Raw genomic sequence first — 23,850 nt, 5'->3', positions numbered from 1 at the left:
TTTTTTTTTTTTTTTTTTACATTTTATTTTATTCGGGGAGGGAGGAGGAGGGGTTCCTTAGCATGACTTGCATGAAGTTAAACAGAAAACCCAGCAAACCAAACCCACCAACCTCCTGCAACTGTAACGATCACCCTAAACAAAAACAACAAGAAAAAAAAAAAAAGCAAAAGTCCTCTATTTTCTTTCAAAGCTCTTTACTTTTATACACGTTGCTGGAGCCAGACTGTAACGGCGTTTGGTAGAAACCTGTACGTTTCTGGGAGCGGGGGGTGGGGGTGGGGATGGGGATGGGGAATGGATGGCTTCCCTTTTTGTACGCGAGCTTGAGAGTCAAGGTTCCAAAAAGGGCAGTCGGTCAGTCATTGGTCATATTGACCTCACCTTCATAGCGCATCTCTCACATGGAAACTGAGAACTTTGCTCCAAATAGAATTGTGGAAACGCGCACTGCTGCTTTCTTCCCTCTGTCTGGCATGCTTGTGACCCAGCGGATGTCTCCCCAAGACCCCTGACAGCGGCTAGTCTAGGTTGATTCTATCATCTTCTTGGTGTGTAGATCCAGTGTGACCAGCTCTCATAACAAGTTGTTCATAGTAAATAACCCACACCGTACGGATCTTCCGAGTGTTACTTCGTACGGAACTTCCGAGTGTTACTTTAGAGCACCAAAAGATCAGGACCACGGGAGGGGCGGCCCTCCTCCACCTTTATTAAGGCACAACCTGGCATTGTATGCAATTTAGTACTTCAGAGTAAAAAACTGCATGCCCAATGTTATGCAAAGCGATTCTAGCATGAAATAAATTTTGTATCATGGTTTCTGTATAGTCTAAAGCAGATTTGTTTTCCTGAAGCAATCGGAGGTTTGCAGAGACCCACTTCTGCATCTTGAATAAATATAGTATTTTCCCAACAGAAACAGAGGACAGTAGCTTGGCTTTGATCTGATTCTAAAATTAGTGGTGGGGTGGGGGGTGGGGAAGGATGATATTTTTGAAAAACACATGCTTGAGTTGAAAAAAAAATGCAACATCTCGAGCTTTCACTGCAGCTCGCAACATTTCCTGGAAAGAGAGCAATGCTGCTTTAGCTCAACACCCTCCCCTCCTTGGGCCCTGGCCCTCAATAATAAAAAGCTGACTTTTGAGATGAAGCACGGATTCTCGGATTTTTATTGCCCTGGGCAGTGTCACAATTCGGTTCTGCCTGTGATCAGGCCTGCTGGGCTGGGCTGAGCTGGGGTAAGCCTGAACCCTGGCACCTCTGGTCTCGAGGACTTAGCCAAGGTGCTGGCTGTCCTCCTGCTGGGAAAAAACAGGCTCTTCCAGTTTGGTCCGGGGAGGGAGACAGTTCTCAGAAGGGATGGGGCATACCAAGACTTGACCCTAAAAGGAGCACAGCCTCTAGGGGGTTCACTGACACGGAAACTTCTCTGCGAGTCCTGCCATATTGATGACTCCTTGAATCTGGCCATGTCAGAGCTCCCAGTCCCCGTGCAGACCTTCATCACACCCCTTGTAGGGCCGTTCATGAATCTGATGGTGGCAGAGGCAGGGGGCTGACTGACAGGTCTGGGTGCCCTGCCCAGCTGCACCCTGCTGCGTCCAGTTTGCCAGACCACGTTACTGCACACATCACACTCAGCCGGGAGGCATCTTGAGGGGGAGGAGCCCTCTCTTGGGGATCTTGATTTGCACGGGTTGTTCACTTGGTTTCTCATGGGGGATAGAGTAGGGACTGGGTTCCAATTCTCTTCTTATTCATTGGAGAATCCAGGAATGTTCAGGTGGAAAGTCCCTAACGGTCATGGCCGTCAGCCTCTGAGCATTTTATAGATGAGGAAGTGAGGTCCGCAGAAAAGAATGGTCTTCCCAGGGCCACAAACAAGTGGGTGTCACTCTCCCTGGATTTCAGCTCCCTTGATGCCCCCAGCATGGCCTGAGTCAGCCGTCAGATGGGTGGGGGGGAGGCTGAAGGTGGGTGTGAATTCTCATCCAGCAGTGCCTTGTCCCCTTGGAGCCTTTGCCTGTGTGGCCCAGGAACCAAGGGCGGGGGGTTGGTGGGGCAATGGGTACAGTAAGGCCCAAGGGGCCATGCAGCCAAAGAACTGCCAGGTCACACTATGTGTGTCACAGCCGTTCACAAGTATCGGGATGTGAAAGCCAAGCAGCCTCAGCTGCCGCAGGGAACATCGTGTTCACTCTACTGGGACCCAGCCTGGAGGAAGCACCTCTGGTGGCCTCAAGTGGACTAAACACAAAGCCATCTGCAATGTGGGTTTTCCAGGACATAGTAGCTAATGGGGAAAAGAGATGAACATACACCGAGCGTCTGCACATGGGGGGCATCTGGGAAACATGGTCTAATGACAGGCCACAGTAATTCCACCAGCCCGTTTTAGAGCCTAGAGGACAGATGCAGAGAGGCTAAGTAACTGGCCCAACGGCACCCAGCCAATGAAAGATGAAGGAAGATTTTAACCTCGGCGGGCTGACTCCAGGGCTCAGGTGAAGCCATCTCAGCTAAGCTAACTGGGGCCCTCCTGGGACTGGAACCCGGAATTGATAGGAACACTAGCGTGTCTGGTCCTAAATCCCAGGGCCCTCAGGACCCGGCCTCCTGCCGTCCTTCATGAAGCACCGTGGGTATGAGGGAAGCGGCCACTTTACATGCTGCTCAGAGCCTTCCATACACACGTCTGGCCACCTCACTCTCCTGCTTGAACAACTGCCCTCCCTCTCTCTGTCCGTCCCACCGTGTCCCACCTAATGTGCTAACTCCTAAGTCCCATCTATTACTAAGTCTCTTTCCTCGGAAGAAGCAGGTGCCTCGGGGTGGGGGTGGGGTGGGGGGAGGGCAGGGGCAGGGAAAGAGCGCTTTCCTCTGAGCCCAGGGCCCAGATTCACCTTTGCAAGCACAGCCTCATCTAGTTTGGATCTGACGGCCTACTGGAACCAAGAGGGTGGGGGTATCAAGGGAAGGGGGGCTGCCTGTGGCCCAGAAGGGAGAGTATGTGGCAGACAGGTGAGGGTATGAACAGCCCACTCACACCTGGAATGTGGTGACCATACACAGTCTCCGCAGACGCCAGGCCCAAGACCTGTGAGCACACGGTGGGGCTCATGCCCCTCTTCTGTTCCCTTCCTCCTTCTCATGCGGGAGGAATACAAAGGCCAATCTACTTGGCCTATCAGAAAAAAAGGAATTTTTAAAAATGGGTGGGTATTTACTCGCACTGGCCCCCATGGCACATTAGCTAACCTGGCGGAGGATACTGACCTTCACTATCACCTAGTTCTGACTGCACGGTACAGTCCTCACCCACGTGTAAGAGACAAGCAGACGACAGGCGGGTGGGAGGGGGTGTGACCCCCTCATTCAGCCTCCCCACCTCATGGTGGCCCTAAGAGTGTACTCATCAGTTCATTCGTTAACACTTCCCGGGCGCTTCCTCCGTGGATCAGGGCCCATCCTTGGTGAAGGGGTTCCAGAATCCACCAAGACCGGGTCCCTTGCTCTCGAAGAGCCCAGGGTCTATTTGGAATGAGGGGCGTGGACATCTCCAAGTCTGAGAATGACCACAGGAATCAAAGGGTCCGGAAAACATCTGGGCAACCCTGTCGACAACCCCCTGGAGTTTCTGGGCACTCATCAGGTCCAGTGGACGGGCTTGCAGAAAGCCCGGCGGCTGCCGTAGGGAAGGCATCGTGGAGGAACCCGAGGTGACGGAGCCGTCTGCGGTGCCGTCTAGAGCTGGGAGCCATTCACTGCACCGCGTGCAGATGGCCTGGGCCCGCAGGCCTGCAAGAAGGCTCTGAATCAGCTTCTGAGCCAGAGTCTGAGGTTCAGGGCTGACACAGCCTGCTCGTTTCAGGCTGGGAAGGAGCCCTGGGATGCGTCTTTCTCGGGAGAGGCACCGGGGCTCAGCAGAAGACTTGGACCTGGGGCTTCTTCCAGCCAGTGCTGAAGGAGGCTGGAGGGAGCCCCGTGCTGCGGGAGACAGTGTGCTGGCTCCCCGTGAGCAGTAAGCCCGTCTGGGAAGTATGGGCCTGGGTACTGTGCCGCGTGGGGCTGCTTTCCGGCCTATGTGTCTGATGTTGATCATTTCGCCTGCAGGACTGTGGCGGGGGGGGGGGGGGGGCGGCAGTAACTGCGGGCTTGCTCCAGTATGGGTCATCCCTGGGCCATCCATTGCTCCATCTTGGCAAGATAGGAATCTTGGCAAGAGCAGCTCCAAGTGCACAGAGATGTCCTTCTCATTGCAGAAGTGCTTAGAGGCCGTTCAAGCCTCTACTGGTTCTGGGAGGCGGGCACCCAAGGGCTTTGCTGGCCAGCGCAGTGCTGTGTCTAGGATACAATATCGGGAGCAGGACTCCATGCATTGGTGTTCAAGGGCAGCCAAGGGCTATGGGTGGTCTCTAGGTTCAGGCCTGGGGAGCTCAGGATTGCCTCATCCCCACTCCACTGAGCCGACCCACTCCTGGTCCCAGGGGTGCCCCTCATCTGCCCCCCTGGTCTGGCTCAAGGCTCTGGATGGGTCAACTCCCAATCAGGACCCTGGGCCAGGAGTGATGTATGCGGCCCCTTCCCCTTTATAGGCCTCTGTTTTCCCAGATGAATAACGAAAATGTTGGATAAGACCAGTGGTTTCAAAACTTTCTCAAGGACCCCTTGTCAAGTGAAATCTTGTGTGAAGTCCAGTACATAATATAGATGAAAATAAAGCTGCTGTGAATAAGGTGGAGGGTGGGGACCCGGACCTCTGTTCACATGGCTTTCCTTCACCCATGGCCCACCAGGTGGACACTGAATTCTCAGACTTCTAGGGCTCTAACAAATGCACTTTGAAGGCCACCAGGCTAGGAGGTCATCTCTCTGGTCCTCTGACGTCCTGGGGTTTTGTAACTTCCTAAAGCCTAGCCCTCACAGAGCCAATCCTCTCCTGAGTCACAGAGGGAAGGTGGTGTGGAAAAGTGGTGTGCCACAGACTGGGCTAGCTAGCTGGTGACACCGCCACACAGTCCCCCCAGAAAAGCCATTTTCTAAGGCAGAGAGGCACTATGTCCCCCCAGGCCACAGCTGCCACCTGGGGAAGCCTGGGGCCTATGGTCTGGCCTGGTCCCCATTTTACCTGAACGCCTTCCTCCTGCAGAGGCAAGAAGGGCTGAGGGGCAGATGTCAGGGGCTAGGGTCAGCCTCCCCTTCCCATGCTGTGGCCCATCCCTCATCTGAAACTATACAGCCTGGCTATAAATTATACAGACCAGATCCAGGCTCCTGCCTGGCTTGGATGAAGACACCGATCTTCTGAGAGTTCACTGGTTCTACATTCCCTTGTCTGTCCCAGGCGTCTCCTCTGTTAGGTCTTCCCAGAATTCCTGTCTCTTCTTCCACTCACTCATCGCCACTTCCTTCCAGCCCCCTGTCCAGAGCCTTCTCCCTTCTCCCGGCACCTAGTCACCAAGACAAGAACTCCTTCCCGTCCGAGTACCCACCTACCTGACCAGGGTACCTCCATCTCCTCAAACCATCCGGGCGCTGAGAGTCAAAGGCTGCTGGACCATACCAACCACAGGGGATGGGGCTGGGTTTTCTGTCCCCACCAGGTGAAGACAGGCTGGAGCCTGTTTTCCATGTCCTTTGGTGATTCTAGCTTAAATGTCGCTTAGAGACCAGATTCCCCAGCCATGCAACCAACTTGGGTTCTTGTTATTGCCCTCATGAGGGTCCTTGTTCCCATCTGCCTGTGTCCTTGGACCCCAGACACTGGCCAGGCGGCCTCCCATCATCCTGGCCTGTGGTCAGCCCAACCATAGTGCCTCCAGGGCCCTTCTCAGGCCAACCCTACAACCTGACCAAGTAATCTTCTGGGAACACGTTGGGTGGGAAAAGTCGCTTTATTAAAGGGCCTCTGTCCCAAGCCCCCCATTTCTGGACCTGCCAGACTGGGTCTGGGTAGAAGTGTCTGGTTGCCTTTCCTTCCGGCTTCTCTCTTTGTCCATGGTTTCCTGATCTTCAGCGTCCTCAGGGGCATCCAGGGAAGAGCCAGTGACCAACTCAGGGAGGGCCGGCAACTGGCAGAGGGCCAGGGAGTGGCCAGCCCCACAGCCCACAAGGAGTCCCAGTGACGACCGCAGAGCCTGCACGGGCTTCGGGGCCCGGATGTCGGCTTCGGAGCCATCCCCGCACATGCCATGCTCGTTCCAGCCCCAAGAGTAACACGTCCCTCCTGTGAAAGAGAGAGAAGACTGCTCTAGAAGAGGTTTTGAGAACAGGGCTGAAATACTCACCCTGGGGGCACAGGGAGCACAATAAAGCCCAGTTTACACACGAAGAAACCAAAGTTCAACCACACGTGGTGGCATGCTCACTACCCCTGCTCACACTACAGCACGCGCACTACTTCCACCCTGCCCCCTAGAGCCTTTTCAGTGTCTCCCACTCCTACCAACGCCCAGCCGTTGCCATCCCAAACCTGGCTTTCCTCCTTGGCCCTTCCCTCCTCTACCACCGGCCCCAACCCTCCACGATCCAAGACCTGCCAACGCTGCCCTTCAGAAATACCTCAAATCCTTCAGGGTCTCTCCATCTCCGCTGCCACCCCCTGGTTCCGACCCCATTCTCCCACACGTGAGGTCAGGCCAACAGCCAACAGACTAACTGGGCTGCTCACCATCCACCCCAATCTTCAGCGAGAGTCTAGGTGATCTCTGACCACTGCAGGTCTGACCACATCACTCCCCAGCTCCAAAGCCTTCAGGGACTTCCCACACGCTTCAGGGCCTTTCCTTGGCCGGTGAGGCCCCGAGCGATCTGGTTCCTGATGACCTTGCTGGCCTCCCTCGTGCAACTGTCCCCCCACCCCCTGCATTCCAGAGCCGCTGGCTTCTCCCACTTCCTTATATGGGCCCCGTGGAGCCTTTCTCTCGAGACCCTCTCTTCACTGGGCTCCGGACGTCCTCATCTTTTTTTAAATTCCAGTTCAGTGTCGCTCTGCAGCCAGATTCCCTGGCCACCCAAGCCGACTCGGATCCTTGTTATCACCCCCGGACGCTGCCCTCATGGGGGCCCTCGCACTTGGCGGTGGACCGATGACTTGGGTGGCGACTGGTCCCTCTCACTGGCTAACTGCCCTACAGGGAGGGAAGGACCGTGGATGTCCCGTTTACTGCTGTGTCCCTCGCCGGGTGCTCAAGAGGGGCTCACTGATGGGGTAAAAGATGGAACGAACGCAGTCATAGAGCCAGAGAGTCTCCAGGCCAGCATCCAAGGGCAGATCTCTCCAACAGCCTGTGATGCCCACACCCCACCATATACCCTCCTCCTAGCTTTTAGATGCTTTCCTGGGGCCAAACTCACTCATATTTTTCTATAGTCGTCAAAAATATTTTTTTTGTCCAGTTTATTAAACTAATACATCTTCATGACAAAAAACGGAAAATATGCATGAGTGTAAAGAAAAAGCAGACTTTGAGTCTTGCCATGAGTATGAATATTTTAGTGAGACCTTTGATTGTGAAATTTATAAATATTTGTGTATATTTTGTCCTGCTTTCGTCCCTCACTATTAGAACACAAGTATTTCTCCACAGAACCGCAAATTATTAAAAAAGTTAATTAAAAATACTTCGGAATTTTGAAATTGTTCAATATGCAGAAAGGTACAGAAAATAATTTAACAGAAAAGACACATACCCCATCCAGACTTAGAACATTAGTCAACATTTTGCTGTATGTGCTTCAACCCTCCCCTTAAAAAAAAAAAAATCATAAAGAAACAGTCTAAGCCCCACCCCTTATTCTTGCCCTCTAGCTACGTCTCCCAGCAAAAAGCCACTGTTTCCAAGCCGGTGTTCATTACTGGCGTGCTGGTTTTATACTTTCTACCTATATGTCCTTGAATACTATGTCAGGTTTTTAGTTTGTTTTAAACATTTACGTAAATAGTATCATTGAGATATCTTTTTTATACTTGCTCTTTACACTCAGCATTGTTTTTTGAAATTTATATGAGCCAATAGTTAGAGATCTAGTTCATTTATTTTACTGTGCATAGTATCCCATTATGTAGAAGTCAGATTTTACTTATCCATTTCCCTTCTACTGGACAGTTCTTTAATGACTGTTGCTATTTTATTATTTTATTATGCAATATATAATGTACAATATTATACAATAACAGTAATTTCGCTTCTATTATAAGCAGTACTACCACGAACGTTCTTGAGCATGTCTCCTTGGTGTTTGCGCAGGCTTGGACCCTAGAAGTGTGAGGGTGGTGGAGTCACGTGTTTGGATTTCGGTATGGCCTAAGAGCTGTCCACAGTGCCTGCAGGCCCATCCAGCCCCATCAGCGATGGCTCTGAATACTTCCTCTTTGTCGTTAGACTCTTGCTATTCTGCTAAGTACAACGCATGAATCTGCATTTCCCAGACTACTAGTGAGAGGGATTGTCACTTCGCGTTTCGCCCTGAGTTGCCTCTTCTTATGAATGGCCTCTGCACATTCTTTACCTGTTTTTGTTTGCCCTTTTCTTACTGATTTGTAAGGTTTTTTTGTGTGTTCTTTTATTTACATAAATCTTCGCTGTGCTATGCATTCTAAGTGTCTTCTCCCACAAGTCCATGGTATGTCTCTTCACTTTGCCTCTGGTATCTTTTGTTAAACAAATTCCTTCAAAATGACTGCCTAATTGTCCACTGTGGAGATTCAACAGTTTTCCTTAACCTGTATCCTATTATCAGATACACAGGTTGTTTCTAATCTTTCATTATTTGGAATAATATTCCTATGACATCTTTGCATGTGAATCTTTGTCTCACTGCTTTCTCAAATTAGATTCTTAGAATGGGAATTCCTTGTCAACTGGCATGGACTTTTTTGAGATTCCTGGGTGCTGTTCTGAATGCTTCCACAGTATTTTCTCAGAAAGGCCACCTGAATACAACTACAGCAACCTGCGGAAGTCTCCATTGCGCTTCAGAATTGCCAGTATTTATTGCTTATTATAGTTTAAAAATCTTCTCTAATTTGAAGACAGAAAAAGTATCTCATTGTTTTTATTGGTACTTTACTGCCAGAGAAACTGAAAGATAATTCTTATGTTTCTCAGATATTTGTATTTCCTCTTTTGTGTACTGTCTGCTTCGTTATCTTTTTCTGTTTAGTATAGAAGGCTTTAAAGTGTCAGACCCAAGGGCCAGATGGTCTGGCTTCAAATCCTAGCTCCTCCATTCATTTTTTTATTTTTTTAAAGATTTTATTTATTTATTTGACAGAGAGAGAGAGAGAGACAGCAAGAGAGGGAACACAGGCAGGGGGAGGGGGAGAGGGAGAAGCAGGCTTTATGCTGAGCAGGGAGCCCGATGCGGGGCTCGATCCCAGGACCCTGGGATCATGACCTGAGCCGAAGGCAGACGCTTAACAACTGAGCCGCCCAGGTGCCCTTGCTCCTCCATTTATTAGCTGAGTGACCTTGGGCAAGTTACTTAGCATCTATGCCTCAGTTCCTTCATCTGTTAAATGGGGACAATAGTACTGTTACCATAAACTTGTTTACAAGAATTAAATCAGTAAGTACGTATGAAGTACTCAGAATGGTGCCCGGCACATAGTATTGTATAAATATTTGTTATTGTTCTCTGTTAAGAACCTTCTTGTTTTAAAGATTTTTGTTTTAAAAATATTAATTCTTTCTCTGCCATATCTGGCATAAATATTTTTTCTCAGTTCGACTTAAAATTCTGTTTTGGGTCTTTTGATATAAAACATAAGCTTTTTGGTTCTTTGTAATAAAATTCATTGATCTTCTATAATTTCTTCTACTGCTTCTAAGAATTGAAAGCCCATCCCTCTCCTATCAGGAAATATTCTTTTTTTGATTTTTCAATGATTTTGTTTTATTTTATTTAATCTTTACATTTCACTCTTTATCCACTGAAAATCTGTTTTTCACAGGGGGAGGCTGGCTGGCCAGGGATTACCCTTCCTTTTCCTTCCCCCCAGTAGGAAGGCAATCGTGGGCCAAAAGCTTGGGTTTGGGGGAACACAGATGTCTCCGTGTTTGGCCCACGGGTGAGGAAATGCCCGCAGAGAGGACGGGCCCGGGGCTGTGGCTCCTACAGTGGTGTGAGGCCCGAGGTGGGGAAGTGCAAGCGGCTTGGTACCTTTGGGCCTCGCTTAGCACCTGGCGTGGGCTTGGTGCCCGGGCCCGGGGAGTGGCAGCAGCTGACGGTCAGCAGGAGTGCGGGCGGGAGGAAGGCGGACCTGAGCCACCCCCGCACCCCCCCGTGCCCCCCACACCCCCGCTGGCAGGACGCGGCACACCGGCTGGCAGGTCCCTCCCCTCCTGCCAAAGGACACTCGCACGGAGGGTCCGGGCCAGCCAGAGGCCTGCAGCCAGGGCTTTCATGCCCACTGGGTCGAGAAGCCTGGCCAAGGGCCAGAAATTTCCTCCCCCAATACTTCCAAAGAAGCCTACTTGAAGTTAGGTGTTTTATATTCTTCATCTCATTTAATTCCAACAACCCCGGGAGGCAGCTGTGTCTCACAGACTATCCCCCCTTCACAGAGGCTGACGCAGAGGCACCAGAAATCGGGCAGTGTGGCTCCAGAATCCGGGCCGACTCTGCATATGATACACCAGGCCTTGCCAAATTCATTCTAAAAAGGCGGAGAGTAAATATTTTAGGTTTGAGAGCCTCATTTGGTTTCTGTTGCATATTCTTCCTCTTTATTGCAACCCTTTCAAAACCATTCTTGGCTTGCAAGTCCATCCGAAACAGGCCACAGGTCAGATGTGGCCGGTGGGTCATCCTCTGCCGGCCCGTGGCACACGTGTAGAATATACACTATTTGCTGTGGGCTGTGCTAGGTTGTCCTGGGTCCCACACTCCCAAACATCCGCGTGGTCGTGGTACCTCTGTCCCCGTCTCTGTCACAGGGCTGCTAGGGGGAGGGCTGCATGAGGTGACATATATAATGCCCCAGCACAGTGCCTGACACTTGGTGAGAGCTCATGCCCACGAATGAAGAGACCACGGGGAAAGGAGGGCAAGGCAAGAAAGACCACACCAGTGTCCAACGGCACAGAGGAGAGGGAGGGGCACCGGCAGGTGGAAAGGCCTGGGGTAGAAGGACAAGAAGCTCAGAGTTTCTGAACACTTTCCACAAATCTCCTATGGGACAAAAACCAGGCTGCTGAACTTTGAAAGATTAGCTATCCCCTGAAGAGAAGACACCTTTAGGTACTAGCCCCTCCAGCGTTTTAGAATCGGTTTCCTATATCCCCCTCCAGCCTCAGCAAGAGGCTACCGTGCAGGCCGTCCTCATAAAGAAGTGAGAGGGAGGAGAACGGCCTACGGTAGGCCTCTCCCTAAGCCACCTGGAGTACGGAACACCCAGTTTAAGGCAGGTGGGTTACAGGGGGATTCCTGGCTTTACGGAGGGCTCTCTGCCGCAGGCCTGACACTTACCAGGTCCTCGAGGCATGGAAACCCACCTGATTGATCCAGATCTACTTTACTGGCCTTGAGGCACATGGCTGGGCCTTGGGTGGAAAGACCACAGTTACTGGGGGATTCCCTAGCCTCTTAAGAGTTCAGAGCCCCTGCTCATGGGGCTCAATGGAGTTGGCCTGAGCCAGGCTGTGACGAGCGCTGGCTGGGCCTGTGGCCCACCACACTTGCGTCAGCCTAAGAGCCCTGCGGGCAGTGGAACCTAGGGACTGGCAGGGTCCTGGCACAGGCTGGACACAACACTCAAATCTGTTCAGGCCTTGTGGCACCTGCCTGAGCTTCTTGGCAACCTGGGTCCTTACAGGGCCTTATGGTGCTGGGATTATAGCCCAGTGCTAGGGAGGAGGCCGCATTTCTGCTGGAGAGCCTTGCTGAAGAGGGGCAAACACCTGAGCACGTGTGCTAGTGCGCGTGTGGTAAAGCTTCCTTCCGAGCCACATGATGAAGACTACATTTCCCAACCCCTCTTGCAGCTGGGTATGGCCAATGAGATGTCGGCCAGAAGGTTCCGTGATAGCTTATGGCACCCGGCCTTCAGAGACGGATGGCATGCACCCTTTGCTCCTTGTTCTGTCTTGTCACTGGGAATGTGGACGTGGTGGCTGGCGCTCTAGCTGTCGTCTCAGACCGCGGGGAGGAGGGCTGCAACCTCGGGATGGTGCTTCCCAATTCCACACAAATGGCACTTAATCACCACAGCAACCTCTGAGGTGTTATGACCTACGTGTTAGAGAGGAGGTAACCAGGCTCAGAGGGCTGAGATAACTTGCTCCTGGGCACACAGCCATTCTGAGCCAGGACTAGAATCCACGACTCCCAAGTCTCGGGTGCCTTCGCTAGTGCCAAACCATGTGAAGTGTAAAAAAATCACTGAATGCTTAGCGTCTGCCAGGCCCTGTGCTACACAGTTCATTGAATCCCCCCCAGCAAGACCGTGAGGTACAATCTAACATTATCCCCGTTTTCCAGAGGGATGGCATGCACCATGCAACGTAACACAGCTGGTAAGAAGCAGAGCTGGATTCAAACCTGGGCAGTGTGACCCAGGGGCCTCTTCTGTTAATATACCGTCCTCTCTAGCAAAAACCGTGCTCCCCAGGTAATTAGGGAAAGGTACAGAGTAACAGCCCATCTGCGTGGGGACCAGGTCAGCGGTGGGAGGCAAGAGCTGGAGCTGATGAAAGAAGCACTCTGCAGAGGGGCACAAAGCTCACTGAGCCCTTGTGAGTGCTGGGGCCTAGGCCTGAGGAGGCCGCGCAGGCCCTGCCCCTCCCGCCTCGGCCAGGGTGGGGAATGGCGGGAGGAATGTGGGCAAGAAGCCGGGCAACTGAAGGTTCGCCTTGTCTCCTGTCAAAGACCTCGAGCATCAGGAGGGGCTGCTCTTCTGTCATTCCAGGCAGAGGGGGGCAGGGCAGGTGAGGTCTGAGTACCCTTGCGGAAAAGGCTCTGGATTCAGGAAGCCGGTAAATGTCAGTGTGGCCCCAGCTGGCCTGGGAGCTGGGTAAATTTGGGAAAGACTTCTGACTGTCCAGCCATCAAGCTCACATGGATCCCACCCCTCTGGAGGTAACTGCTGGGGTGCTCCCTAGGGTCCTGCTGTGTGAGCAAGGAATGGCGTGTGAAGAATCCAGAATTCAGGTTTCCTGAAGTGTTTTAGGTCTAGGTGGTGACTTGAGGATAGAAAGAAGTTCAGGTCCTCACCCTCTCTTGCCTGGACAACTGTTAACAGCGACTCTATCCTTTACGCAGAGGTGGCTGGCCCGGGTGGGGGTTCCAGACAGCAGCAGAGCGTGGACTAGCTCCTGTGGACAACCTCCCGTCTCCCACCACCAAAGAGCCCAAGACCAGCACTCTTAGCTGGCTCTCCAGGCCCTCTGTGGTCTTGGCTGTGTCACTCCTCTTCCCAAGGCTCTGCTCCAGCCCCGCAGGCTTGCTGCTGCTTCCCGAATTCACCCAGGCCTTTCACACTGTCATGAGTTTGCTCAGACATGTGGGCAATGTCTTCTGCTTAGGCCCTGTGCTGAACACAAGACCTAGAAGAGGAAAATTCAGTTTCTGCCTTGGGGCCCCCAGTCCACTGGGGAAGACAGCCATGAGAAAAGAGGATGGTGGGGACCCAGGGCCCATGTTCACACGGAACCATGCACAACAATGTTAACTGCAACACTGTTTGTAATTGCGAAAGACTGGCGGGGGGGTGGGAATGGAGGCAAAATATTCATCGATAGAGGAGGGTTTAAAGAAACTATGATTCGCCCCTACTACCTAGCTACTCTGCAGCTATTAAAAATAAGGAGGTAGCTCTCTATGGCCTGACGTGAAAAATATCTAAGGTATTTTAAAGAGAAAATCAGTTGCAGAACAATATAGAGAGAGTATGATTCGATTTATGTAGATCCCCTATATATGTCTAGATGTACAGATCTTGAGGAATACATCCCCGACTGAGAAGAATCTCTGAGAAAGAGAGGGAGAAATGGGGGGAAAGGGTGACCAAGATTTTGTCATTTGTTCAAATATTTTAAAATGTAGTAACAAAGGATGATGATAAAAAAAACAGACCAACCAACAGCATCTCCAAGGGACAGAGGTAGTGCAGAGAGGATGGCATGCTCTGTTGGGGAGGGGAGATGGGTGTCACTGCAAGTTCCAGAAGTTACTTCTTAGCTGGGTTTTGAAGGACGAGTAGGAGTTCACCAGTCTTAAATAGAGGGTACCCACTGAAATTTGCCCACTCTGAGTTCCTTTCATTGATCCTAGTGGCATGCTGTTTTGCTGCAAAAGTGAACGGTGGCTGGGTATAGGGCTGGGTCGCACTGGGCTGTGGGAAGGCTGTTAATTTCACTTCCTCTGAGCTCCTAAAGCACCCAGAACCCTCTAAGCATATGCACCACCCCCCTCCTGGTTCTACAGGTATTTATATTTGCACTTGGCTCACCAGTCTGTGAGCTGGGATGGGAGTGGGGTGCTGAGAACAGGGCTCACTCATCAAACAGTCCTCAGGCCCATGGGACAGGCAGTCGGGAGACGGCTACTTTCCCCTGCCCGCAGTCTGTCTGGAGAGCAGCAGGGAGGGGCAGACACATACACATAATGCTGAAATCGGGTGCCATCAACTCCAGTTCCGTGCCTGCTTGCTTGCCTTTATTCCCTGGTCCGTGGCCAGAGCTGCCGCCTGGTCGCAGGGCTCAAGAACAGAAAGGGGCAAGACTCTGTCCCCGGTCACCCTGCCCGAAAGAGGGGCAGCTCCTACAGAGAGGCCATGAGAAGGCTCTGAGGACAATGGCCCCACCGGGCCCGGCTGAGGGAAGAGGCATGGGCAGTGCAGGACCCTTCCAATAACTAGTCTATCCATCACTCTCCAGGGCCAAGGACACCCTGAGGCAGGAGCCGAGGCAGCAGGAAGAAGCCATTCCAGAATCAGAAAGTGGGGCTGTTCGCCCACAGAATCACTCTGGAGATGTTCTGGGATTGGGGCCCAAATTGCCTCACGGAAGGCTGTCAGTGGAAGCAGTCTGGCCTAGGGGCCCTTCCAGACCAGCATCCACGGCAGCACTGAGCAGATGCGGGTGAGGCTGAAGGCGAGGAGCGGGGCGGGGTGTCTACATGTAAGAAAAGGTGAGGGCCTGCGGAAGAAGGGACTCGGGGAGGTACCAGAACCCGGCCACTTCTCGCCAGCCCCATCACCTCACACTGGAACTCTGTGACGGCTTTGTGCTGGCCTCTCTGCTGCCCCTCCTGCCCCTCACTGTCCGTCCTCCACACAGAGCCCGAGTGATCCTGTTAAAACCTAAGTCAGACGTGGCTCTGCTCCACTCGGAATCCTCCAGCGGCTTCTCCACTTACCCAGGCAAACAACAGCATCCCCTGACCTCAAGTCCCAGGGGCCCCACCCTGCTGACATCACCATGGCTCCCCTGACTTCTTGATCCTCCAACAGTACCCACCTGAGGGCCTTTGCACTTGCTGTTCCTGCTGTCTGGAATGCCCTTGCCGCTGCTACCACAGGTTCACTCCCTCATGCTGTTCAGGTATGTGTTCAAATGTCACCTTATCTGAAAGGCCTTCCCTGACAACTCTATGGGAAATAGCTATCTACACCCCACTCCATCTTTGTCTCCTCATCTGCTTTATTTTTCTTTATATTTTTATTCTCTCTCTCTCCTGACCAGAACACAGCTCTTTGAAAGCAGGGACTCAGTTTTCAGGTGCAGTATCCTGGCACCTAAATGGTGCTTAGCATATATTCGTACTTAATAAATCAATACCTGTTTGTGGGAACGAACCAACGAACAAATGAATGAACGAACGAATGAATAAATGAATGAATGGCTAGTGAGAGAATGGAGCTGCCTTGTTCTCTCCTGGAGGGCCAAAGAGAGCCTGTGGATGTGGGGCGGGAGGAGATGCTATGGGCAGACCGGCTTCAGCTCACTATCAGGGAGAAGGCTGGAGTGGCTGGGAGCCTGCCCAGGAGAGCAGCGGGTGACCTGCCGCCGGAGGTTCCGAGCCCACCCCCGCCGGCGCAGGCCCTCCTACGGTGGGCAGAGCATGGGATGAGACAAATCAGAAGTCCTTCTGACCGTGGTGGTATGGGTGGGTGTGGACGTGTATGAGAGAGGGAGGAAGGTGGAGGCCGAAGAGCAGAGTAGGGACATACCCACCCGGGCCCCAGGCCTTCAGGCTGGCTTCCTCACAGCAGACAGATGAATGGCCTGGGTTCAGATGATAAAGAGAAATGTGATGAATTTTTGGGTTTGCCCTCATTGGTCTCATTTTGAGGCTGCAAGGCCGGGGCTGCTTGAGAACCTCGTTTAAAACCTCGTATCTCCAAAAGTTGCCCCATTCTTCGTCAATTTCTGTCCCATTACCAAAGAGGAAACTGAGACCCAGAGTGGAGGTCCTCGCCTCCACACCTTCCCGCTGCTCTCCGCCTGCCCCTTTGCACCGCTGCAGGCACCACGTGTGATGGTCAAGGGCAGCCCAGTGAGGAAGGTTTGGATCAACATTGTATGAGAGAGAAAACGGAGTCTGGGAGAGGTTTGAAAACAGCTAAGCTGGGACAGGCAGAGGCCAGCCTTCCCGCCCCCCGCCCCAAACCTCCCCAGGGTAGGAGGTGCTGGGGCTGCTGGGGCCACATTCCCAGTCACCTGCGCAGAGAGCGTGCTGTGGCACGCGGCACGTTGGCTCCACTGGGGGACTATTCTTAGATCTAGGGAGCTAGGAATGATGGATTTAGAACCTACGACGTGGAAACGTGTTGGCCTGTTTTATAAACAACTGAAATCCTCCCCACGGACTGTCTTTCTGAATTCTGTGTTCTCTGTGGGACTGCTGGCTCTCTGGGCTTCCTGGCCGCACCGGCGGAGGGAACAGAGAAGGCAACTATCCTTTTCGAGGGCCTACGAGGACCACAGACGGTGCTGGGGCTTTTGCATGACCCATCCCACTTAGCAGGGCGTCCTGGGAAGATGGCACGGTGATCACACTCTGTGGAGGAAGAAACAGGCTGGGAGAGGTGCTGGAATGAGCCGGCCTGCTGTGCAGCCTGGTCCCGCCAGCAGGGGTCTGGTCCTGGCGGGTGGAGCGTTAAGGGCACAGGTGGCACCTCTGGCGTTCAATTCCTTCACGGGTTGCAAGGGACTCTCCTATCCTCTAAGGTTTCTTCGCTGGAGGTGACATATCATCCCCTGTACAACTTGGTGGCCTATCATCCCCACCAGCCAGGGACCCTGTTCTCCATAGGTTCCAGGTTGCCATCGCCCCTCTCTGAGTGTGTCCCCAGACCTGGCCAAGGGTGCCCTGCTGGCCGTGTACCTGGTCCCAGAGGCTGCCTCTATCAGTGTAGCCTGAGGTCACCTTAGCTGCACTGGAGTCCACGCCTGCTGACTCCTGCTGAGCCCACAGCGCACATGTATACTCCTAAACTGTGCACAAGAAGCTGTCCCGCCTGGCCTGGCCTGTGTGCTGCTCTTCTGGCCCTGGCCGGAACTTTCAAGTTGTCTCCATTAATTGTCATCTTACTAAACGAACACAGCGATCCCCGAGGGGCACCCGCGGAGAGGCGGGGGCACAGATGCAGCTCTGGGACCAGGGGCAGTGGGACTCCTGCCATTTCTGGAAGCTGGTCACCGACAGAGCGTCTCTATGCTGTGCTCCCCATGCCTGTTTGGGAATCACCAGTGTGCAGGATAAGAGGCTGGGAGTTAGAGCAACAGTGGGGATGGAGGTTAGAAGGTCTGTTCTGGAACGCAGAGCCAGGGCCAGAAGAATCCCCATGCAGATCAGAAGATTAGGGCTCTAGAGAGAAACTGCTGGATAACACAAACCTGAGAAGGAATTCTCCCTCGCTCTCCAGTCACTTACTAAAATCCTACTGAGTGTCTGCTCTGTGTTTGGTGCTGCACCCGGTTCAGTTCAATGCTGTTGGCACACAGCAAGTAGCCCTCAGACAGAGCGGGTAGCCAGGTCTGGGGCACCCGGAAGAGCGGTGGCCAGTTCCTCAGAGGGATCAAACCCTTTTGGGAAGAGAGTCTGGCTCTTATTTATCTTTCCTTTTACAGATAGTAAATTTTTACTGAACTTCATGACAGTCAAAAAGAAAAAGAAAGAAAGAAAGAAAGAAAGAAAGAAAGAGGGAGAGAGAGAGAAAGAAAGAAAGAAAGGAAATATAATAGTATGAAATAGTGAAAAAACTAAGGGATTTCATCCTTTTAATTTACCTTAATATATATTTTTTCCTTTTTAGAGCAGTTTCAGGTTCCCAGAAAAATTGAGCATAAAATACAGAAAGCTCCCCGTCCCCATACATTCACAGCTTCCCCACTATCAATGTCCCGCACCTGAGTGGTACGTTTATTACAGTCGATGAACCTACCCTGACACCTCATTATGGCCCCAAATCCACAGTTTACATTAGGGGCCACTCTTGGCGTTGTGGTACATTCTGTGGGTTTAGACAAATATCCAACGACATGTATCCACCATTATAGCGTCAGACAGAGGAGTTTCGCTGCCCTAAGTCCTCTGGGCTCCACCTATTTATTTATGGTTTTATCCATCAGAGTGAACACCTGAGTGGAGAGAGAGTTCTAGAGCGCCCGAAGGTTCACGCACGGCTCTAGCAGGAAGAGTAGAGCAGTAATAAGTCCTCCAGGGGCGCACGGTCTAATGGGGGAGCAGCAAGCAAGCAGACACACGAATCAACAGGATGCAGCTAGTGAGAAGAGCTATAAAGAAACAGAATGGAATGACGACCGGGACAGGCGGTCAGGAAGCCCTACCCAGTGAGGTGGTGGCCTCTGAGCTGTGCCCTGGAGGACGAGAAGGCGCCCACCACACAAGCACCTGGAGGAAGAGCTCTCCAGGCCGAGGCAACGATAAACACAAAGTCCCGAAGGGGGATGTCTTGCCAGTTCCAGGCCGAGGAGGCCAACGCCTGTGTGGGGCCCTGGGAGCCGGAGAGAGGTAGGCCTTGGGAGGGAGGGAAGGCCTGCTGAGGAGTCAGGAGTTTATTCTGAGAATGCTGAGAGAAGCCCCTGGAGAGTTTTAAGCGGGGAGTGGTAAGACCTGACTTAATTTGAAAAGGCTGCTCTGTGAAAGGGAAACGGAGACATTCAGGAGGCTCCCCCCCTGCAGAGGACCGCATGAGGGGGAGAGACTGAGCGGGCTGGGGGCAGAGGAATTTACTCTACTTTGATAGGAGGGTGTCTAGGACCTGCTGATGGACTGACACAGGGAGTGAATGAAAGGGGGGTTCACTACAGTAGCACTGTGTGTGAGGTCGAGGCGCCTGGGGGGGGGCCAGGCTTGGCGAGAAAACCTGAGAGTTCCGTTCTGGACATCCTAAGGTGGACGTGCCTATTAGACATGAATGAGTGAATGAATGAAAGCAGACTTCTGGCGAGCCTAAGACATTATGAACCCGAGTGAGAAGTGGGAAAGCGCGGGAATGACAAACATAGGCGCTCCCCAGTGAGCGGCGGGCAGCTCAAGAGCTAACGGTGGGCTTCTGAGTCCATGGGGCCTTCATTCGGGGCTCAGTTTCAATGTCACTTTCTCAGAGAACTTTCCCTGACCACTCAACCCCATCCTCCTAACCCCTCACCCTGCTTTGTTTTCCTTCCTGGCACGTAACACCCCATCTGATATTTACTTGTCTCTCTACTAGAACGAAAAACTTCATGAGAGGAAAAATTTCATTTTGTTCAACTGCTGCATCCCCAGCACTGAGAACAGTTATGGGTATATATAAGGTACTCAATAAATACTCATTTTAGGAATGAATAGCTGTTCCTTGCCCCAGCAGGAGCTCATTCCCTTGAGAGGAAAGCCCAGTCAAAGAGCTGGGCAGGCCGCCCTGGGTCACGAATCCAGAGGAAGGCTGTGGGGGCATGCGGAGGCGGCGGTCGGGGCAGCCTGTGTTGAAGGGACATATAGTTTGTAGAGTGCCTGCAGCCTCAGTTGTGGGGAAGAGAGACATTACAGCTAACAACCGGTCAGACTCAAACTCCGGCTCTCTCGGCCCGGCCTGGCCAAGTCTGTTCCAGCTCTTTGAATAAGCACCCACTGCAGCCCCCTGCAGGCAGACCCCCCACGTCCCCAGACCAGGAAGAGTCCGCTGGGCAGCATGTAGCTCAAGTTCTCACTGGATGAGCCTGAGACTCTGGAAACAACTGCTGCTCCTCAGTAGCTATGGAGTCAGACAGGCTTGGATATGATCTTGCCTGTCACCTGCTGTGTAGATCTGAGCTTTGGTTTCTTCATCTGTAAATAAGGACGATCACCTTTCCTTTACAATTTTTCTTTTCCTGAGAGAAGGTGTAGAGTGCCCAGCGCAGAGTCCATCCTGTGACACATGCCTGGTTGACACCTGTTTCCCTCCCCCATCGCCCCAGCTGCCACCGGGTGGCCTCAGGCCTCCTGCCCAGGGTCCAGTTCCCAGCCCTCCTGGGTCTGCTCTCTCTTGCTGCCGGCTGTTAGTACATTTGGGAGAATCCCCATGATCAAAGCGTGCCATCCCTCCTCTCCTCCCACCCCCAAGACCCCGTGCATGGCACAAGTAGGGACGCCTCACACGAGTTCTAGCTGAGATAGCTCAGATCGGTGACTGAGGTGTCCCGACAGGCACAAGCCCCTGAGCATTGCTATGGAAACCACTCTGTTATTCTCCACGGTGTCACTCGTTTCCTGGCTCAGCTGCCTTCGTGGCACAGGGGGAAGGGCAGTGGATGAGGTACCGGAGGATGAGACTCCTAGGGGGCCTCTGCACCTATGGGCTGCACGAGCGAGCCTAACTCTCTGCTTCTTGCTGAGTCTTACCTTCCCCAGCTCTAGGCAGTAGGCCACTGTTTCTCAAACCATGGCCTTATGACTATCTGCACTTGTTAACAGCCACAGTTCCACAGAAGAAATCTGGACCCAAAGAGCTTTCATTTGGTGGATCACCAGAGCCGAAGTCAGAAGACGGGACCATGCCCCTGCTCCAGCAGGGGAATGCAAACCTTTTGTATATTATTAAGTCATCTCTTAGTTACTATTTACACCATATATGGTGCCCAAAGGTTGAAGGAATCTATTCCTGTCCTTCAAGAAACCAACAATCTTGAGAAGCATAAGTCCCGGGCCACAGGGCAGCTGGATCTGGGACTTGAGCTGCATGGGACCCTGGGCCTGTGCGACTCCAGGCCTGCGGAGACCAAACAGCACCAAAGCTGAACCCACCTGCCAGGAGTGTAGAGTCCACCAACATGGGCAGTTCTTTATTCCGAGCATTCATCCAATCCACCAACATCCTTCTACTATCAATTCGAGATGCGGTACTATCTGGGTGCTCATGTGTACGAGGAAGGAGAAGGAGGAATGGGCAAAGATGAAGAAGATAGTCCCCATTTCTTAAGGAACTCCCCATCTCTTACTAACCCATATTTCCTGAGCACTCACTACATTCTGGGAATCCTGCAGCACCACTTCCACTCTCTCAGTTTGCACCTGTAATACCCGGGTGGGCAGGCATGTCCAGGATCCCTATTTCACCCCTGAAGAAGGTGAGGCTCAGGCTCCCCTGGAAACTGAATGGTGGAGCCAGGACTCAAACCAGGTCAGTCTGTCTCCAGAACCCAAGTTCTTAGCTCCTATGTTCCATGGCCTCTGTATCTCGGAAACCTCAGGCAAGCATCTTCTTCTCTGGATCTCAGCTTGTCTATGAAATGCAGAGGCTCAGTGATGCTAATGGGTACGAGATAAGGCAAACACTTGTGAGCCAACACAGAGAATAGGAAATGGCCCCCTGAAGTGAGGTGTGAGGTGCAGAGATCAGTCTCCATACCTCAGGAAAGGAAGGCAGAGTGTCCTCCACCCACCGTCTGGGTGGAGTGAGGCCACCACGAGGCTTTTGCTTAAGGCTCAGAGCAGCAAGTTTCAGAGAGGCAAGGCTGACACCTGTCCACCTCCACCAACGTCTTTTCTCCCACCAAACCCAACTGCGCACCCCATCTACTCACTCCATCTGCCTTCCCGGCTGGGCCTTTGTTCATACTGCTTCCCCTACTCTTCCCCATCTCCTCTTACTTTCTTCCTCCAGGAGGTCTCTCCTGATCCTGTGGCTCTTCCTCCCGGATAGACTAGAACAGACAGAACAGATAGCTTTAACTAGTTAAATGCCATTTCACCAAGAAGCCCCCATACCAATGGAACAGCATTTTCCTTTAAGATCTGGTCCTCGGCGGATGGCTCCCTGTCTTCACAATTTGCTCTGTCTCTACTGGAGAAAGAGCAGTGGCCCTTCTCCATCTGAATCTCTCACCGCAGATGTCAGTGAGGTTGCCTGGAGAGTCTGGAATGCCCCGTTGCCATGGTAACAGCACACCAAGGTTGGGGATGCTTTATCCCCCGTGAGCTGCCCTCGCAGTGCCATGCCAGGCTGCTGGTAGAATTGTCCTTGATGAGCCAAAAAAAAAAAAAAAAAAAAAAAAAAAATCCCATGAATGGACAAGCAACTGTTCCACTCGTGTTGAGGTTCAGCTCTTGCAAACACACTTGTGGGCCACTCAAGTGGCTGTTGGCTGATAAGGAGGCGAGAGCCCGGCTCTCTGTGCTATGGCTCACTCGGGGTAATATGGTCTTTAACTGGCTCAGCCAACAAAGCAGGCCCTCCCCCACTCCAGCCCCCAAATTACCACTTCTCTTGTTTGATGCTGCCAGCCAGGGATCTGCCTGCGTGGACCCTGGCAATTAGCACAGCACTTGCATTTGTTGGGGAATTAAGAGTCACTGATTAGTCTAATTCCACGCCATTTACAGGCAGTGAGTATCAGCCTGCGATTGACTTTTCCCAACAGTGGCCCAGAGGTGGCTAGATCATGGCCTGAGTTTGAAATGGAGGCAAGGGCCTGGTGAGCCAGACTGTGAACCAGGAGGAGAGACAGGACTCACCTCCAGGCCTGGCAAAATGTCAGCCATTGCCTCCCCCAGTTCTGCCTGCCTAAGGGAACCAAAGACCAGAAGAAGGTGTCTCCAAATTGAGGTCACACCTGTCTCCAAGTCAATCCTGCCCAGAAAGGGAGCCCATTTCCCTTTGACAGCCTCCCTGCTGACCCCCACTGGGAATGCCCAGCCAAAGGACTAGTGACCCCTAAACTGAGGGTTTCTGAGGCTAGAGGGTCTGAGTTAATTGTAGCTGGATGGGCAGGACCCTGACACTCAGCCTACACTCTGTTGCCCTCTCACCACCTAATGGCTGGAACCTTGCATCTGTCCCCCAAGTTGATGTCTGGCTGGATCCCCTTGGAATCTGAATGCCCCACAATAATTACCTTAAGATTCCTGCTCTCAGACCCCTCGCCTTCCTGCTGAAGGACCCCCAAACAGGCCCTCCAGGATATGTAGCCTCCAGGATACATTCCCAGGGTCACAGAGGTCCCTATACCTTGGATGGTTGATCCCTATCCTGACCTAGCAAGAGCCAACTCCATAGCTAGTATGGTTCCCCTGGGTTTCTACCCTCTCCTGCCAATTTGCTTGTACGCAGCAGAGAGGAGGCATGAGCATGTGGAGCTCGCAGACTATGTGCCCATGGATACTGGGTAACTTCCAGATCCCCTCAAGGAACAGCATAAGCATTGAAGCCTCGCTGGACAGGCCTTGATGACTGAGCTTCCCCTGATTCCAATGTCCCTAATTTCAAGCTTGCTCAAAAACAGGGGGCTAAAGTAGGTCTTTCTAAGTCACTCAAAAACAAAAACAAAAACAAAATTTGAGTTTACCTTGATAGATGCCATCAGGGGTACAGAATGAACCATCAAGGAATATGTAGTCTAGGTGATCAGAGGA

General features: G+C 52.3%; 1 protein-coding gene across 5 annotated transcripts in view; it reads right to left on the bottom strand.

The window, feature by feature from the left end:
* Positions 1–5,881: 5,881 nt before the first annotated feature.
* SERGEF (secretion regulating guanine nucleotide exchange factor) overlaps positions 5,882–23,850 on the bottom strand; it is a 216,591-nt gene continuing 198,622 nt past the window's right edge. For 3 of the 5 annotated variants that reach the window (XM_028116952.2, XM_028116953.2, XM_028116954.2), the window contains one exon: positions 5,882–6,232. In XM_028116952.2, the coding sequence (XP_027972753.1) occupies positions 5,904–6,232 (329 nt within the window). In that variant the 3' untranslated portion in view covers positions 5,882–5,903. Of the gene's footprint in view, positions 6,233–22,022; positions 22,143–23,850 lie in introns of all 5 variants that reach the window. The other 2 variants (XM_028116955.2, XM_028116959.2) reach the window with 1 other exon arrangement.

The sequence above is a fragment of the Eumetopias jubatus genome, unplaced genomic scaffold (genome assembly GCF_037043125.1).
Source record: "Eumetopias jubatus isolate StellerSeaLion01/CBP00866 unplaced genomic scaffold, mEumJub1_p1.0 scaffold_13, whole genome shotgun sequence".
Lineage (NCBI taxonomy): Eukaryota > Metazoa > Chordata > Mammalia > Carnivora > Otariidae > Eumetopias > Eumetopias jubatus.
The sequence above is the reverse complement of the archived record's forward strand: the minus strand, read 5'-3'. Positions and strand labels throughout refer to the sequence as shown.